Source organism: Leptonychotes weddellii, chromosome 2 (assembly GCF_054177405.1).
Source record: "Leptonychotes weddellii isolate Sample4059 chromosome 2, ASM5417740v2, whole genome shotgun sequence".
Lineage (NCBI taxonomy): Eukaryota > Metazoa > Chordata > Mammalia > Carnivora > Phocidae > Leptonychotes > Leptonychotes weddellii.
In genome coordinates, this window is record NC_138370.1 from 128,134,299 (window position 1) to 128,153,713 (window position 19,415).

The 19,415-nt window shown below is 34.5% G+C and overlaps 1 protein-coding gene across 1 annotated transcript in view; it reads left to right on the forward strand.

Moving 5' to 3' along the window:
• Window positions 1-19,415, forward strand: part of UGT2A2 (UDP glucuronosyltransferase family 2 member A2) — a 47,596-nt gene that overhangs the window by 11,910 nt on the left and 16,271 nt on the right. The window contains exon 2 of the mRNA XM_006729320.3: window positions 15,206-15,828. Coding sequence (XP_006729383.2) covers window positions 15,206-15,828 — 623 coding nt within the window. The remainder of the gene's footprint in view (window positions 1-15,205; window positions 15,829-19,415) is intronic.

Here is a 19,415-nt window from a genome sequence, read left to right on the forward strand (position 1 = left end):
CTGACAAATACCATAAGCAACACAAAATCCAGAAAAAATCACATTTTTAAATTTACTTCCTGGCATTTCTTTATAACCTTTTTTTGTAATTTCTTTGGCTGAATATTCTTTAATTGTCTTATTCACATGACATTTTATAATTCTATTTTCTATAGAAAATAAGGATAATTCAACCTGCTCTCTAGCATGGTGGATCAAAATTTATTTTTTACTATTGATAATTAAAGAAAAAATTTTTTCTGCTTCACAACTTGCTTTTGGGTCATATCAGATAAACTTTCAGAATTATTGCCAAATTTGAGAAAACCTTTGTCAAGTTTCCTTTAAAATAGTTGTAAGTTTTGAAAGAACATTCCATAGACCAAATTCTGGCTCCATAATTTTTAAATTTTTAAAAATTTTTATTTTTATTTATTTAATTGAGGTATAATTACATACAACATTATGTTAGTTTCAGGTGTACAATATAATGATCTAATATTTGTATATATTGCAAAATAATCACCACAGTAAGTCTAGTTAACATCTATCACTATACATAGTTACAGAATTTTTTTGAGTGATGAAAACTTTTAAGATTTACTTTCTTAGCAAGTTTCGAATATGCAATACAATATTATTAACTATAGTCACTGTGCTGTACATTACAGCATGCATGGGGCATACAGCCCCATGAGTATTTATTTTATAACTGGAAGTTTGGAGCTTTTGACTCCCTTTACCCATTTCACTCACTCCGTGCCTTCAGCAACCAGCAATTGTTCTCTGTATCCATAAGCTTGTTCTTTTCTTTGTTGTTGTTGTTAGATTCTACATATACGTGAGATCATACAGTATTTTTCCTTCTCTAACCTGTTTCACTTAGCATGATGTCCTCAAGGTCCAAGAATGTTGCTGTGAACTTTTCGTTTTGTGATTTAACCTCCTAGCTTGCTGAATGACGAGGGACACACAGCTCAGGGTATTTACCCACAAAGATATGAGCCAAACAACTGCAAAACATGCGTGTGATGACCTCTAGTATCAGCTAGCCTTTTGATGACTTAGATTCATGTGATCATAAAAAAGGTCAGCACAGAATAGCTCCGCTTAGACTAGATCAGAATTGTGCGCAGAGTCAGAGGTAAATAGAAAGTTGTTGTTTTAAGACTTATAAGGCTTTGGATAGTTTGTCCTTTAATAATAGAAAATGAATAAAAAGGCTTCTAGGTTTGAGGTACTCCATTTGTTAAATCCTGGACCTTTATTTTGCTTCTACCTCTACATATGCACTCTCTTTTTTGCACTTTGGTATCCAGTGATGTGCTATAAATGTTTAACAATTGGCTTTCTGTGGTGTAAAAAGAAAAAAAAAACACATTTGTATAACATTTATTAATATCTGTAGTGTAACTCCTCCCACCTTGACTAATTTCAAGCTAGTGGTGATGTAACAACCAGCTTGGAAAAACACGTAGAAATTAACAATTAACTTTCATGAGCCTGTGATAGTCGGGTCCAGATAACCTCTGGCAGATCCCTTTATGACACCAGCTTTGATTCATTAATATGAATTTATATTAATATAAAGTTCATGGAAACAAGTTTTGTTATGCTGAAAAATGTTGTACTCTCCAACACATGCTGCAGACCTAGTATCTGGGCCTATAAATATTATACCCAGATACAAATGCAAGCATATACAAATTCTTTTCTTAGTAAAGCAGAAGCTTCTCTCTCTTGGAGAAATCTATTCCCCAAGAGAAATCTTGGGCAATAAATAAATGCCCTCCTCTGTAGTTCATTTTTATAGCTACAACACTCCCATCTCCACTTATGTATATTATCAATATATGCATTTCCAACATACATCATTTTTTACTCTTCAGGAAAATTGTTACTTTTTAAACACTTCTGAAAAGTCAAATGGATAGAATGGCTCTCCTTTCCCAACATCTTCCAAGATACTATGATAAAGTTTACCTTCTAGGAAAGATCATTTTCTAGGAAATACTATGCCATCTAATAATCTTAAATACTGCAACAGGATGCTTGAAATTTCAATAAAATGTCTCTTATGCACTGGATACCTATATAAAAGAGAAGGAAAAAGAAAAGAAAATGAAAAGTAACAATTGAGTATCTCATATAGTATTCATAAATTTCTTTTATTAAAAATTAGTAATTGCTTTTAGAATTTAGTATTTTTAGATCAGGCCAACTGTTCTGTATGTCTCATGACTTTTACTGCTTATATATTTCACAGATAATGTAAATGTGTACTAAATCTGAAATTTAAGACCATTTGGACACTATTAAAAATGGAAAACACAAAGGCCATCATGTTTTGTTTTTGTTTTTGTTTTTTTAGGACAGAGAGGGGAGGGGGGAGGGGTACAAGGGGAGGGACAGAATCTTAAGCAGGCTCCATGCCCAGCACAGAGCCCAATCTCAAAACCTTAAGATCACGGCCTGAACTGAAAAGAGTCAGATGCTTAACTGACTGAGCCACCCAGGTACCCTGTCGGCATGTTTTTTATTAACATTTGAGAATGGGGCATCCAAGGAAATACTGGATCCCTGATGTATCACACTTTTCTAGCCTTTAGTAAAGATAATAGAAATTAGATACCTCACCATGCTGTATATTTTATGAAGGCAACATTTCAAACAGAAATTTGAAAAGAAATATTTTGATCCACATGTCAGTTTAATGGTGCAATATTAGAATTATGCTACTTATAGATTAGGAAGGAATTACCTCTAGTTATGGAAAAAAAATTACTACATTTTAAATACAGGTGCCTCATTAACCTGACAAACTTAATTCTTTTTAACTTTGTAATATTATGCTATGTCTTCCCTTCTGGACACAATCCATGAAAGAAGTAATTTTTAAGCTGTACTTCGTTAAAATTAAAAACTTCGGCTCTGTGAAAGACAATGTCAAGAGAATAAGAAAACAATCTCTAGACTGGGAGAAAATATTTGTAAAGGACATGTTTGATAAAGAACAGTTACAAGTGTAAAAAGAACTCTTAAAACTCCGCAGTAAGAAAACATATAACCCAATTAAAATATGGGCCAAAGTCATTAACAGACACCTTACCAAAGAAGATAGACAGATTGCAAATAAGCATATAAAACGATGCTCCACATCATTTGTCATTAGAGAAATGTAATTTAAAACAATAACGAGATACCACTACACACTTATTAGAATGGTCAAAATGTGGAACACAGACTACAGCAAATGCTAATGAGAATGTGGAGTAACAGGAACTCTCATTCATTGCTAGTGGAAGTGCAATATGGAACAGCCACTTTTGAAGACATTTGGCATTTTCTTACCAAACTAAACATAATCTTACTATATGATCCAGGAATTATGCCCCTTGGTATTTCCCCAGTGGAGTTTAAAACTTATGTTCACAGGAAACCTTGCACATTGATGTGTTAACAGATTTATGCATAATTGCCCAAATTGGAAGCAACCAACATGCCCTTCAGTAGGTGAGTGGATAGATATACTGTGGTAGATCCAGACAGTGGAATATTATTCAGCACTAAAAAGAAATGAGCTATCAAGCTGTGAAAAGACATGGAGGAACTGTAAATGTATATTAGTAAGTGAAAGAAGCCAGCCTGGAAAGGCTACATGTGGTATGGTTCCAACTATATGATAGTCAGGAAAAGGCAAAGAATGAAGACAGTAAAAAGTTCAGTGGCTATCAACGATTAGGGGAGGAAAAGATGAATAGACAGAGCACAGGGGATTTTTAAAGCAGTGAAACTATTCTGTATGATACAATGGTAGATCAGAACAGTATGGCACTGGCACAAAAATAGACACATAGATCAATGGAACAGAATAGAAAACCCATAAATGAACCCACAACTATATGGTCAATTAGTCTTTGACAAAGCAGGAAAGAATATCCAATGGGAAAAAGAGTCTCTTTAACAACTGGTGTTGGGAAAACTGGACAGCAACATGCAAAAGAATGAAATTGGACCACTTTCTTACACCAAACACAAAAATAAGTTCAGAGCGAATTAAAGACCTAAATGTGAGACAGGAAACCATAAAAATCCTAAAGGAGAATGCAGGCAGTAACCTCTTTGACATTGGCCATAGCAACTTCTTACTAGGTATCTCTTGAGGCAAGGGAAACAAAAGCAAAAATAAACTGTTAGCATTCATCAAAATAAAAAGCTTCTGCACAGTGAAGGAAATGAATAAAACTAAAAGACAACCTATGGAATGGGAGAAGATATTTACAAATGATGTATCTGATAAAAGGTTAGTACCCAAAATACATGAAGAACTTCAAAACTTAACACCCCAAAAATGAATAATCCAACTAAAAAATGGGCAGAAGACATGAATAGACATTTTCCCAAAGACATCCAGATGGGCAACAGACACATGAAAAGATGCTCAACATCACTGATCATCAGGGAAATATAAATCAAAACTACAATGAGATACCACCTCACACCTGTCACAATGGTTAACATCAACAACCCAAGAAACAACAGGAGTTGGCAAGGATATGGAGAAGGGAACACTCTTACACTGTTGGTGGGAATGCAAACTAGTACAGCCACTCTGGAAAATAGTATGGATATTCCTCAAAAAGTTAAAAATAGAACTACCCTACAGTCCAGCAATTATACTGAGTATTTACCCAAAGAATACAAAACTCCTAATTCAAAGGAATACATGCCCCGATGTTTATAGCAGCATTATCTGTAATAGCCAAATTATGGAAAGAGCCCAAGTGTCCATCAACTGATGAATAGATAAAGAAGATGTGGTATATCTATACATTGGAATATTACTCAGCCATAAAAAGGAGTGAATCTTGCCATTTGCAAAAACATGAATGTTGCTAGAGAGTATTATGTTAAGCAAAATAAGTTAGTGAGAGAAAAACAAATGCCGTATGATTTCACTCATATGTGGAATTTAAGAAACAAAACAAATGAGCAAAGAGGAAAAAAAAGAGAGAGAGGCAAACCAAGAAATAGACTCTTGACTATAGAGAACAAACTGAGGGTTACTGGAGGGGAGGTTGGTGGGGGGAATGGGTGAAATAGGTGATGGAAATTAAGGAGAGCACTTGTGATGAGCACTGTGTGTTGTATGGAAGTGTTGAATCATTATATTGTACATGTGAAACTAATATTGCACTGTATGTTAACTAACTAGAATTGAATAAAAACTTTAAAATTTTAAAAATCATCTTATATTTGCTGCACCCTTTAAATTCTAAGTTGTATATTCTTCTAGATATTTTCTCCACATCTTTCCAAACCCAGCCAGCTAAATAAAAATCAACAGGTGGGACGTCTGCGTGACTCAGTCATTAAGCATCTGCTTTTGGCTTAGGCCATGATCCAGGGTCCTGGGATTGAGCCCCGCTTCAGGCTCCCTGCTCAGCGGGAAGCCTGCTTCTCCCTCTCCCATTCCCTCTGTTTGTGTTCCCTCTCTCGTTGTGTCTCTTTCTGTCAAATAAATAAAATCTTTAAAAAAATAAAAAATAATAAAAAAATGAAAATCAACATGTAACTTTCATTCTTAATTTCTATTTTCCATACTAAGCATATTTTTCTTGTCTGTCAATTTTATGGTTATGTTAATAATACTATTGTTCAAAATAATATTATGAATTCCGTTATACTTTGGAATGTGCAAATGTCACTAACCTATTTCTCAATATCAATGTCTAAGTGGTTAATCTGTGGATGGCTTACTTTCTTGTGGCACAATCTTCAGTTTAGATTTTATTATTTGTGGAACATAAGGAATAGCATGGAGGACATTAGAAGAAGGAAGGGAAAAATGAAGGGGGGGGAATCAGAGGGAGAGACGAACCATGAGAGACTATGGACTCTGAGAAACAAACTGAGGGTTCTGGAGGGGAGGGAGGTGGGGGGATGGGTTAGCCTGGTGATGGATATTAAGGAGGGCATGTACTGCATTGAACACTGGGTGTTACACGAAAACAATAAAGCGTGGATCACTACATCAGAAACTAATGTTGTATTGTATGGTGACTAACATAACATAATAAAATAAAATTTTAAAAAAAGAAAAGAAAAAAATTTTTAAATAACTAACTAAATAAAATCTATGATGATTTAACCCTCCACTGAAGCACCTTTCTAAACATTTGTTATTATTATGATCTTCATAGTACACTAACAAATTATTATCATTAATTCCATTTTTATGGATAATGAAATAAAAGTTGAAAAAAATTAAGTCTCTCATTCATAAACATCATTTTGCCCAATACATAAACTACGTCTATTTACTCCCAAAGTCCACCCAACTAATATCACTACATATCTCATAGAAATCCTTGTGGTTCTAGGATTAACTCAAGCCTTAGTTCCCTGCTTTTAGACAAAGAAGTCAATGGGAAGACAAAAAAAAAAAATCATTTGATATTGAATCAGGTAACACTGATTTTCTTTTCCAGAGTAGGAAGATGACAAAAAATTCCTTCAAAAGTGAACAGTAAAGAAAGTTACATTAATGTTTTCTATAACTAGGGAGTGGGGGATCCCATACAGAAAACACATGCCAGTTATTAAGAGTGTTTAAGTACTACTCTGTCACTTAGTCATGGATTCTTTGGTAAACACCACAATGTAATCATTTTTCACGTCGATATGTGTGTAACTGATATATAATGCAATTGTGTGTGCATGGTGTGTGCACTGCAGTAGCAGTTCTTGAGTGATTTCTCCAAGCCATAGGATTGCATTCATGGTTTTGTCCTAAGTAATACCAAGCTACTAACCAAATGAAATATTTCAGGTGTAGAATTTTAAACTTTTTTTTTTTTTAAAGATTTTTTATTTATTTATTTGAGAGACTGAGAGAGAGCATGAGAGGGGGGAGGGTCGGGAGGGTCAGAGGGAGAAGCAGGCTCCCTGCCGAGCAGAGAGCCCGATGCGGGACTCGATCCCGGGACTCCAGGATCATGACCTGAGCCGAAGGCAGTCGCTTAACCAACGGAGCCACCCAGGCGCCCGAGGTGTAGAATTTTAGTATGTCCTTGACAACTCAGCTATGATCAGTGGTTTTAATTTTTTAATCAGTTTTACCATTGAAAATCCACATCATTTTATTTGCATTTCTCTTGGAGTTTTTTTTTAGATGCTTATTTCATAATTCCCTGTTTATAAACTTCTTCTACTTAGTGTGAGGGAGGTCAATATTTGAATTGATTTGTAGGGATTCCAAATGGAAAATGCAAATATCATAAAATCTGCAGAACTCTAATGAAGATTGTAAAAAGTAGGAGACGGCATAGTAGTGGTGCAAGGAAATGATGGCTTATGGTCCCGGGGAAATGACAAAGATAGCTTTGGCATTGTCAGCATGACTGTAATGGGATGGAGGTGGGAGTGGAAAATCATGGGGTGTAAAGATGACCCAAAGCACATCTGGGGAAAAGGAAACTTTGTAAGGGTCTGGATGCATGTGGTTCCATTCCAGCTGCCTCAGAAATATGGGAGAAAAAATGCTGGAGGAATGTCCATGTTTAGATTGAGCTGTTACTATTGGTAAATCCTCTTTAAAACAAAGAGAAAGGTAAGCCTCTACCAGAATAAATTCTCATAAAAGTTCCAACACACTAGGTAGGACTTGAGCTCATTTATTTTTATATAATCCTCAATATCTACTCAAAATTCATTTAAATCTGGGAAATAAATTAAAATAAAATACTTCCATGCTATATTTGGAATATTTGCTATACTTACATATTTAAGATTACGGGGTATGGAGAAAACATTTTACAAAGAAATTGACATTGCAGTCATGAATTGCATTGTTTTACTAAATTATTCATAATGGTTTACTTGTTATTCTTATGACTTTCTGATTCCAAAATCATCAATATCATATATGTGTGTGTGTATCTATGTTCATAGTGATGTTGTTGATAGTTTTTTAATTTTTATTGTATTTTTTTTTTAGAGAGTGGGGAAGGGGAGAGGGAGAGGGAGAGAGAGAATCTTAAGCAGGCTCTGCACTCAGCAGGGAACCTGACGTGGGGCTCCATCTCATGACCCTGAGATCATGACCTGAACAGAAATCAAGAGTAGAACATTTACTGGGCACCTGGGTGGCTCAGTCAGTGAAGCGGTTAAGTGGCTGCCTTTGGCTCAGGTCATGATCCCAGGGTCCTGGGATTGAGCTCCATGTCAGAGCTCTCTGCTCAGTGGGAAGCCTGCTTCTCCCTCTCCCTCTGCCTGCTGCTTCCCCTGCTTGTGTGCATGCTCTCTCTCTCTCTCTCTGTCAAATGAATTGATAAAATCTTAAAAAAAAAAAAAAGAGTAGGATGTTTAACTCACTGAGCCACCGAGGTGCCCCAATAGTGTTTTTTAAAGTGGAACATATCAATCTATATAAAGTAGTATTATGTATTATATAGTTAAATACACATATGTTCAACTTAAAAAACAGCACATACGTATAACATCTTATATCATAATATATGTAACATTATATATATTGACCATGGTATTATAATATTATAGCATTAGATGTTTAACATATCTATATATATTATATATAATATTTATAATTCATAATAATTTATATATATATAAATTGAAAGCTTGTCTCTATGCAGAATTTTAACAGGTGGTGGCTGTAGGTTTCTTTGAATTTCAATATAGACAATTAGAGCATTTGAAAGTTATGGCAGTTATATTCTTTTTAGTTCTTAGTATTTAATATATTATTCTTGTGATGACTGAGACTTTCCACTTAATATTAAATAGAAGTGGTCATTCTAGGGCAATCTCTTATTAGATTTTAAAGGGAATGCTTTTAATTTTTTCCTTTCATTAAAACAAAGTTAAATATATAACTACTCATATTAGTTCAAAGAAATTTCCTTCTCTAATTTATAAGAAATGTGGATCACTACATCAAAAACTAATGATGTATTGTATGGTGACTAACATAACATAATAAAATAAAATTAAAAAAAAAGAAATGTTTTTCATTGAAAATTTAAGGTTTTACCAAATGCTTTTTTTATCCATTAATGAAATAGTAATAAGGGTTTCTCTTTTTCTTTTAATCTGCAAACAGTGTATATAACATTGAAGAGTTTTCTTCTATCATTGAACTAATCACAATGCAATACTGATATTTTATATTTCTTGTTCATCGTTGAGTCCATTTTGCTCATGTTTTGATAGAAATAGAAATACTCACCTTTGTTTTCATGAGTGATTATAGATCCTTGGGTTTGGCCAGCAAACCCTGAGACGGTGAATGGAAAGATTACTCCAGACACCTTAGAAGGAGAAAGGAGAGGCCTGGGGACCAGACGCTCTAGTGGTGAAAGGTCCCGAGCCACACTCTGCCTCCGCCTTTATTGTGAATGTTATCAATACAAGGGAATACGAAAAACAAGAAGGAATATGAAACTGTAATAATTGGCACAGTGGCATAAGGGAGTATTGTGTGAATAGAACAAGTTGGCTCCTGATGGGCGTGCAGACAGGGAGTGCATGGAGAGCGTGACCTCCAAAGATAAATGTTTCTCCTAAGTCAAGCATTTACTCCCTGGATGAGTGCATTGAGCCCCAACAAGAATCTGCCTGTTTTCAGCCCAGAAAACTTAAAGAGGCCCAGTTTTCCAGACACTCCTTCTTTGCTTTTCAACTAGTCTTATCCAAAGAGGCATGTGTTTATTAAATCTTCTCTAGCCAGGCACTGTGAATTCCTGCAGATCCTGAATGTTTCTCCTTCATTCCTTTTCTAATAAGACTGTATTACCTTTTTGGAATGAATGAAGTGAATATTTCTACCCCCTCCCCTCCCAGCCTATGGAATAAGATTTATTACTTGTAATTTTGCTAGAGTATACCTGTAAAATCATATGGGTGTACTATTTACTTTGTGCAAGGGAATTTGACTGCTGTCTCAATTCTTTTAAGAGATAAATATAGGGGCGCCTGAGTGGCTCTAAGCAGCCCACTCTTCATTTCGGCTCAGGTTATGATCTTGGGGTCATGGGATCGAGCCCTGCATCCGGTTCCATGCTCAATGTGGAGTCCGCTTGTCCTTCTTCCTCTGCTCCTCCCTATACTCTCTCTCCTTCTCTCAAATAAATAAATAAATAAAATCTAAAAAAAAGATAAATTTATAAGGCAAATATTGTCTGGTTGCAAAAAAATTTTTTACAGGTCTATGGGCTAACAATCCTAAAACTATTTTATGTGTTTACTAAAACTGACCAGATAAGTAAGTACAGAGTGGTGCTGGGAGACAGGTTTCTCACTGTTGAAAGGACTTGGGAATAAACAGAAAAGGCTAGATATAGAAGTAACTATAGATAGGCATATATGACAGTATTAGGATGTGCAATTATATTTACTAGTTTCATCTGCTGAATAAAACTAACATTTCAGTAGCAATGAACACACTTAGCATACTCATCCTGATTTTTTGAAAAATTTTTCTTAACTTTATTTTTTTTAAGATTTTATTTAAATTCTAGTTAGTTAACATATATGATAAAATTGGGTTTGGGTGTAGAATTTAGTGGGTCATCACTTACCTATAACACCCAGTGTTCTTCACAAGTGCCCTCCTTAAACCCATCACCCATTTAGCCCATGCCCCACTTACCTCCCGCCATAAACCCTCAGTTTGTTCTCTATAGTTAAGAGTCTCTTTGGGTGCCCGAGTGGCAAAGTCAGTTAAGCATTCAACTCTTGGATCCCAGGGTTGTGAGATGGAGCCCTGAGTCAGGCTCCACGTTCAACAGGAAGTCTGCTTGAGGATTTTTTCCCTCTCTCTCTGCCCCTCCCGCTGCTCGCACGTGCTCTCTCTCTAAAATAAATAAATAAATAAATCTTAAAAAAAGAAAAAAACACAACGAGCAAGGAGTTGCTTCCTTCTCTCTTTTATTTTCCTTCCTGTATGTTCATCTGTTTTGTTCTTAAATTCCACATATGAGTGAAATCATAAATGCCATTATCTAATAAAATGAAATAGTGCTCTTTGGAGACATGGTTGGTTTTAAGGTTGAGGCAGTGAAAATAGTAGAACCAGAAGTATCTTGTGGTAACAGAAAGTAAAAAAAATGCTTTAAAAGAATGTGGTCCGGGGTGCCTAAGTGGCTCAGTCGGTTAAGCATCTGATTTCTGCTTAAGTCATGATCTCAGGGTCCTGGGATGGAGGCCCATGTCAGGCCCCGCCTCTCAGCAGGGAGTATGCTTGTCCCTCTGCCCCTCCCCCTACTCGTGTTCTCTCTCTCTCTCTCAAATAAATAAATAAAATCTCTAAAAAACTAAAAATAAAAGAATGGGGTCATATCAAAAGGACATAGAAATCAATATATAAAACAGTTTCCAAAATCTGGGACACTTTGAGCAATAAAATAATAATGTTAATAACTGAATAAAATATATAAACTAAAATAAATTTATGAGTTATACTGATACAAGTAAATAAATAATTGTAATAAACAGCCAATTTCTTAAATTCCAATTAATAAAAATAGAATGAAAGATTTTTAATTGACTAAGTTTTTAATATTAACCTTTTACATTACCATAATAAAATGATCAAAACTAGGAATCCTTATTAAAACATTGTCAATTATCCTAATGTTCTTATTTCTTTCTGATATATAATCCAGACTCCCCTCTTGAATTTATTTGTCCAGTGTCCTTATTTTTTCCAACTTGTGACAGTTGTCACAGTATTTCTTTGCCTCTTGTTTATGGAGAGTACTGGCTAGTTATTTTTTTTAGAATATCCTTTAATTTGGGTTTTTCTGATATTTTTTCATGATTAGAGAGAGATTATGCATTTTTGGTAAGAATGTTACAGAAGCAGTCTTGTGTCCTTTACAGTGTGGCATATCAGGAGGCGCATAATATAGACAGATTAGTCCTAGTGACAATAATTGTGATCACTTAGTTAAAATGGTGTCTTTCAAGATCCTTCCAATGTAATTAATAAATATCTTGTAGGGAGTTACCGTGAGTCTATGCAAATCATACTAACCATATATTTACACATACTTTCACAATCCTTTACAGTAAAATTCCAATTAACAGCTACAGAAGAAATCATGAAAACAGTAAATCACCATTAGGCAAATAGCATAGTAATAATTACTGCAGGGTATATGGAAGTCTCTATACTTCATTTGTAACTTTCTTATGCCTAAAATGATGATAAAAAATTAAAAGAAACTGAGAGATTTGGTTGAAAGAACTTAAACATGGGGCTTAGTTGTGCAGGCCGGTTGCATGAAAAGGACCAGATTTACTACTCCATAGAGTAGAAAGGGAGTTGAGAGAGGGGACACCAAGTAGGTCAAACCAACAACTAGATTTGGATATCTTAGTCTATTCTCCATGTCTCTTAACTGTTCTATCATGTTTTCTATTCCATGTTTTTTATTCAGAACTTAATTCTAAGTAATATCTTTAGATTCTTCTTCTGGGTCACTGTTTATTTCTACAGCTGTGTCTAATTTACTCTTTAAATTTCATTTGTTGAATTTATAATTTCTAGAAATTCTCTTTGGCTCTTTAGCAAATTTTCACAATTATTCTTTTTAATCTCTTGTTCCTTGCTTATGTTTTCAGGTTTTGCTCAAACATATTAAACAAAATAATTTTATATTTCATTTCAAATAATAATAATATTTCAAATCACTGTGTTAATATTTGTGTTTTCTGTTGGTTTTGCTGGTTCGCAGTCATGAACACTTGTTTCCTTATAAACAAATTCTAATTGAGCAGGGTTGATTGGAGATTTGACCCTAGATTTATCTTTGCATCTTCTAAACAGTTCTACTTTTGATCATCTCTTTAGGACAACAGAAAAACTCTCAAGGGATTTGAAATTTCAATATGTCGTTGTCAAATATTTTGATAGAATTTTGTAACTGAATATAGCATTGATATAACTATGTCATACTTCTTAGAACACAGATATATTAGTATTCTCTTTTACTTCCAAGTGATACTTTTCAACTTGCTAAATGCCACTCTTAAAGACTTAGCTAAAGCATTATTTCATCATTCTCTTCCTCCACTAAGCAACTTCCTTTATGGGCTTGCCCCCCTCAATTCATCCTGACCATCTAAGATCCATCCCCCTCATGTCTGTAAAATAAGTATTGGTTTAACTGACATTTTCTACAGTAATCTGTGAAGTCATTTTGAACTGGAAATGATCTTTCTTCTTTATGCCCTGTGCATAGTACAGAATCTGGCATACACTGTGTGGTAAAAATTGCTTTTTTTGTTTGTTTGTTTTTGATTTTTGTTTGTTTGTTTTTTAAATTAACATTCAATGTATTATTTGTTTCAGGGGTACAGGTCTGTGATTCATCAGTCTTACAGAACACCCACCACAACACATACCCTCCCCAATGTCCATCACCCAGCCACCCCATCCCTCCACCTCCCCACCCCTCCAGCAACCCTCAGTTTGTTTCCTAAGATTAAGAGTCTCTTGCGGTTTGTCTCCCTCTCTGGTTTTGTCTTGTTTCATTTTTTCCTCTCTTCCCCTATGATCCTCTGCCTTGTTTCTTAAATTCCACATATCAGTGAGATCATTTTATAAAAATTGCTTTTTGAAAGTATGAAATATTAAAGGATCTGTAGAGGAATTGAAATTGGGTTGAAATATAGACGGACGATTGGACACAAAATCTAAATTTCTAAATTTACCCCTCCCTTGAGATTTTAGTGTTCACAGCCAAATCAATATTTCCACAGACATGTCCAATTATTAACTCACACACTGCAGGTCAAAAAACCATTCCACAGCTACTACTCTTTTTGTATATCATGGTTTTTCTTAGTCATTATCATACTCTGGTTGCTTAAACTATAAACTGAGCACTTCATTGTTTTTTAATTACCAGTCATCTCTCACTTCTCATCAATCATACGGCCATCATTCTATGCTTTCCATTCACAAACCAATATTATATTCTCCCTGATACTCTCATCAAATCTTGCTTTCCTAATATTTACTTTTAGCCCGTTACACATTGTTTTTTCTCTACCACTCAAATCCTATTTAGAAGCTAGAATAGTTTCATTATAGGACACATATAATCATTTTCCAAACCTGACTTGAAAATCTCAGTAGACCTCTTTGTGGAGATTAAAACTGAACCCAGAGTATAGCATTCAAGACTCTCCGAAGTGTCCTGTTTTAACTAGTATATTCCTTGTCTGCACTGTTCTGTGTTGGCCTTCACTCTAAACATACTGAAATGATAACTGTATATATAAATGGCCATGATTTCTATATCAGCATTCTTTTTCTCCTGTTCTTTCATTCTCTTTCAGAACCCTCCTTCCATCACCTTTGCTTCTGGGCTCAGGTGAAATGCACCCTACATCCTGAAGCTTTTTGTGATTTTTTTCACATTGGGGTGACAGCATCTCCTGGGGCACTGAAATGCTGTATCTTAATATAATATTTAGCATATTCCTCCTGTTATTATATGATGTATGCATCTTATCCATATATTAGCATGTAACCAACTTTATGTCAAAATCTACATTTTTGTTTTCCCAAATTATCAATCATCATGTTCTATGAGATAAACCATATTATCTACTAGACTTAATTAAATGGGTTCTTTTATTATATTTAAAAATTGTCGGGCGCCTGGGTGGCTCAGATGGTTAAGCGTCTGCCTTCGGCTCAGGTCATGATCCCAGCATCCTGGGATCGAGTCCCGCATCGGGCTCCCTGCTCCTTGGGAGCCTGCTTCTCCCTCTGCCTCTCATGAATAAATAAATAAAATCTTTAAAAAAAATTGTCAATAAAATATATCATTTTTATTTTAATATATTTAAAACTAACTCCTAAAATGCTGCAGCTATTTCCTCCAAAATATTTAAATATTTCATATCTCCTCCTGAACAAATATTCTATGGTGCTGTGTCCCATCAACAATGACAAAGTTCTCTACACATAGACATTTCCTAACTGTAGAAATTAATTTTTAACTTGATCTGTATCTAAATTGCTTCTTCGCTTCTGTGCCCAGCAAACATTTAACCTCTGTAAAGCAGTGTGTGAGGGAATTGCTGTCATGGTATCTAAGAAATGGATTTCAGCAATTGTGCTGCTACAGCTCTGCTACATTGGCCGTGGATTCTGTGGGAAGGTGCTGGTGTGGCCCTGTGACATGAGCCATTGGCTCAATATGAGGATTCTTCTGGAGAAACTCACGGAAAGGGGCCATGAGGTGACTGTGTTGGTTTCTCCGGAGAGTTTCATCGTGGACTACAACAAGTCTTCCACACTGAAATATGAGGTGATCCCTATGCCACATAACAGAGAGACTGCTGAAAAAAGATTCAGTGGTTTTTTAGACATGGCTACTAATGTTATGCCAACATTGCCACGATGGCAGTCAGCCATAAAACTGCAAGAATTCCTTTTTAATATAAGTGGATATTTAAAACTCCTATGTGAGAGTGTAATCCACAACCAGTCATTCATGAAGAAACTCCAGGCAACCAACTACAATGTAATGGTCATAGACCCTGTGGTACACTGTGGAGAGCTGATTGCTGAGTTACTGACAGTCCCTTTTGTGTACACGATAAGGTTTTCTATAGGTGACAATGTGGAGAAATACTGTGGGAAACTGCCAGCTCCACTTTCCTATGTGCCCGTCACCATGGCGGTACTGACAGACAGAATGACCTTTCTGCAAAGGGTAAAAAATGTAATGTTTTCCATTCTCTTTAACTTCTGGATCCACCAGCCAGACACTCAGTTTTGGGACCAGTTTTACAGTGAAGCATTAGGTAAGAGACTGCTTTTCATTCTAAAGTAGTTATGTAAAGAAACTTAGGAGGTTTAAGAAAAGTCTAGAAAATGAAAAGTTTTAAAAATTTCCCTTCCACATAAAACTTTATAGGTGATAGCAATGAACTGTTATCAATAACTAATTGGGAGGGAAAGGCAAGAAATATATTGTCATGGTTACCCTTTTTTTACAGTCATCTAACCATTTCTGTAAGATACCTTGATACGTAATAGACTGTTATCAAAACAAAAAATATATAAAACACACTAATAAATGTCACTCTAATGGAAGATGTATTTTTTATCAGATATAGGATATCACAAGTAAGTCTTGTACGCTGAGTTTTCATAGTGGAGGAGATTTGACTTTTTATTGATCAAAAAAGTGTAATGTTTGTTGTAAGAGTAAGATAATCTCCTTGCCTGATTCCAGTAATAAACTGAAATCTGAACTATATTAATGATGGGATTAACTTTGGCATATGATTTACTTTGTCTGAATTTTGACCCACAAATTTTGAGACTCATCGATTATTGTATTCAAAATGTATATTATTCCCCTGTTGGACCATTCTCTGCCATTCTTATCTCTTTCATAAATGTGGGGTGAAACTTTATTAAGTCTTATGTGAACTGTTTCATCATAGGTGGTCATACTGAAAAGTTTTCTAGATGTTTTATACCTCTTAAGGGAGTACTACACAGAAAACTGAAAAATTAAATAGAAAACTAAAAAAGTTTAGAGCTTGAGTTGTTGAAAGATAGTATTTTTTTATGTCACTAATTACACATATTCTATTTTTTAATTGCTTGCTTTTTCTAATAAGGAATGGTTTTACTTTGCAAGTTTTATATATATAGCTCTTATTTGATTTCATCAACTGAAGCTGGCTTCTACTCCAACTGTTTTGGAGAATCATGAAGAAACATGAACTGACAAGCAAAAGATCATTTGGAGTATTAGAAATATTGACTAATTTAACTCCCTGATTGTATTAGTTTGCTAGGTCTGCCACAACTAAATACCATGAACTAAGTGGCATGAACAACAGAAATTTGTTTTCTCACAGTTCTGGATGCTAGAAGTCCAAGACAAAGGAAGGTGTTGCCAGAGCTGGTTTCTCTAGAGGCCAGTCCTCCTAGCTTGTATGTGGCTTTTTTTTTTTTTTTTCCTGCTATATCCTCTCATGGTCTTCTCTCTGTGTGTGCATAAACCCAATGTCTCTTCCTCTTCTTATAAGGAGACCAGTCATATTGGATTAAGACCCACTCTTAGGACCTCATTCCAATTTAAGAATTTTTCTGACTTTAAAGAACTTATCTCAAAATATAATCAGATTTCAACATGAATGTTAGAGGAACACAAGTCAGTCCATAACACTGACTTTCCAACAGATCCTTTGTTTCACAAACTAATATTCAAAGGAATCCACTTTAAAAACCTTAGCTTTATACATGATTTAAATTTATACTATTCTGATTTCGCCATAAATAATTTTAGAACCAGGAAGCACTACCTGAGTGTAGGCAGTGTGTAGGGCTCTATGGATTTAAAGTAAAGAAGACAGGATTTTGGCCTCAACCCTATTCTCAGAAATAAATGCAAGACATAGAAAAATAAATATATTCTGATAATTAGAGATGCTTTTCCAGTTCTAATCAATAATTTTTAGGACATTTGTCATACTATGATAAATAGGGGAAAGTTATAGGATTCTGCGTGTATAAATATTATGGAATATATGTAGTCCTTAGGATCTATGGCAAATTTTTAACTCTATCATCTTTAACGGGTTTGTTTGATTGTTTGTTTGTTTGTTTGCTATATGCATTTTTGTTGATTTTCATTCCTTCATTCCCTCATGTTCTTTATCAGGGAATTCTGAATGCACCATGAGTATAACTTCATTCTCAATCTCATAATAAAAATAACTAATACAAAAGGCTAAAAAACTTAAACAGAACAAAAATATATATAATGAATGATAATTGGCTTCATATTTCTCTTAAATATGTACTATTAACTATTCTTGTCTTTACATCAAGACATTATCTATGCATTACTAAACATAAGTATTTATATACATTTTTTTTCTTTTTCAATAGGAGGAATTACTAAATATTCAATTTTGCCTTTCTTCTCACCAAATCTAGATTTGACATCTTTCTACAAAATATTTTGAAATTTGCATTATTCTTTACATTCACATAATAGTATTCATTTTAATGGATGTAACAAATCATTGAAGTAGTCTAGTTGTGAGAGCCACTTGGTTTGTTCCAAATCTGGTATTACAAAAAATATTGTCCTAAATTTATTGCACTTACATCCTTGCCACAATGTTCTCTAAAATTGCTGGATCATTTAGCCTTTATCCTCAGACCTTTTCTGAGGTGCATAGTAATTCATTTTCTTCTGATCTCTTTATCTTACTGACCTATAACTAACATATTAGGGAATTTAAGCCTTTTTTCTATAATATGTAATACAAATATATTTTAAACCCATCAATTGACTTAGGAACTTTCAACTAATTTACACAGACATAAAAATATTTTATATCCATTTTAAAATATTATGCATCTACTTTCAGATTTTAGAAAATATCATACCAACAAAAAAGGTATATAAAATGTAAGTGTACAGTTGAAAGAAATAATAAAATTAACTTCTGTATACTCTATAACCAAGTCCAGAAATAGATGGTTGCCAGTACCTTAGAAACACACTTCTTCCAGTGGAAACTATAAGCCTGACTTTGGTGAACATTTTGAAAATTTTGCATCTGCCATCTATATGCAATTCTCTCAAAACTATTGTTTAGTTTTTCGAATAATATACAAATACAAACAGATTCACTACTTATGCTCAATATTCTTTTGGTGATGAAATCATGTATTTTCTTTTTTTTTAAGCTCTATAGATAGAGTTTTATCTATAGATAGTGTTTTACTGTGAAACTACACATGCTATTCTGTGGATGGACTTCTGGCTGTATACAGCTTTTATGTAATGCTACTGTTATGAACATTTGTATATGTCTCCTGTTATATAAAAGCAATAGTATAAATAAAGTATAAACTATATATTTTCCCCTACCACGTAATCTCAGACTTTGCTTAAAAATTTATACTTCAACAATGATTATATAAATTTATACTTCAACTGTTTTTTTTTAATTTTATTTTATTATGTTATGTTAGTCACCATTCATTATGTCATTAGTTTTTGATGTAGTGTTCCATGATTCATTGTTTGTGTATAATACCAGTGCTCCATTCAATATGTGCCCTCTTTAATACCCATCCCCAGGCTAACCCTTCCCCCCACCCCTCTCCCCTCTAAAACCCTCAGTTTGTTTCTCAGAGGCCATAGTCTCTCATGGTTCGTCTCCCCCTCCGATTCCCCCCTTTCATTTTTCCCTTCCTACTATCTTCTTTTTTTAAAACATATAGTGTATTATTTGTTTCAGAGGTACAGGTCTGTGATTCATCAGTCTTACACAATTCACAGTGCTCACCATAACACATACCCTCCCCAATGTCTATCACCCAGCCACCCCATCCCTCCCTCCCCCTACCATTC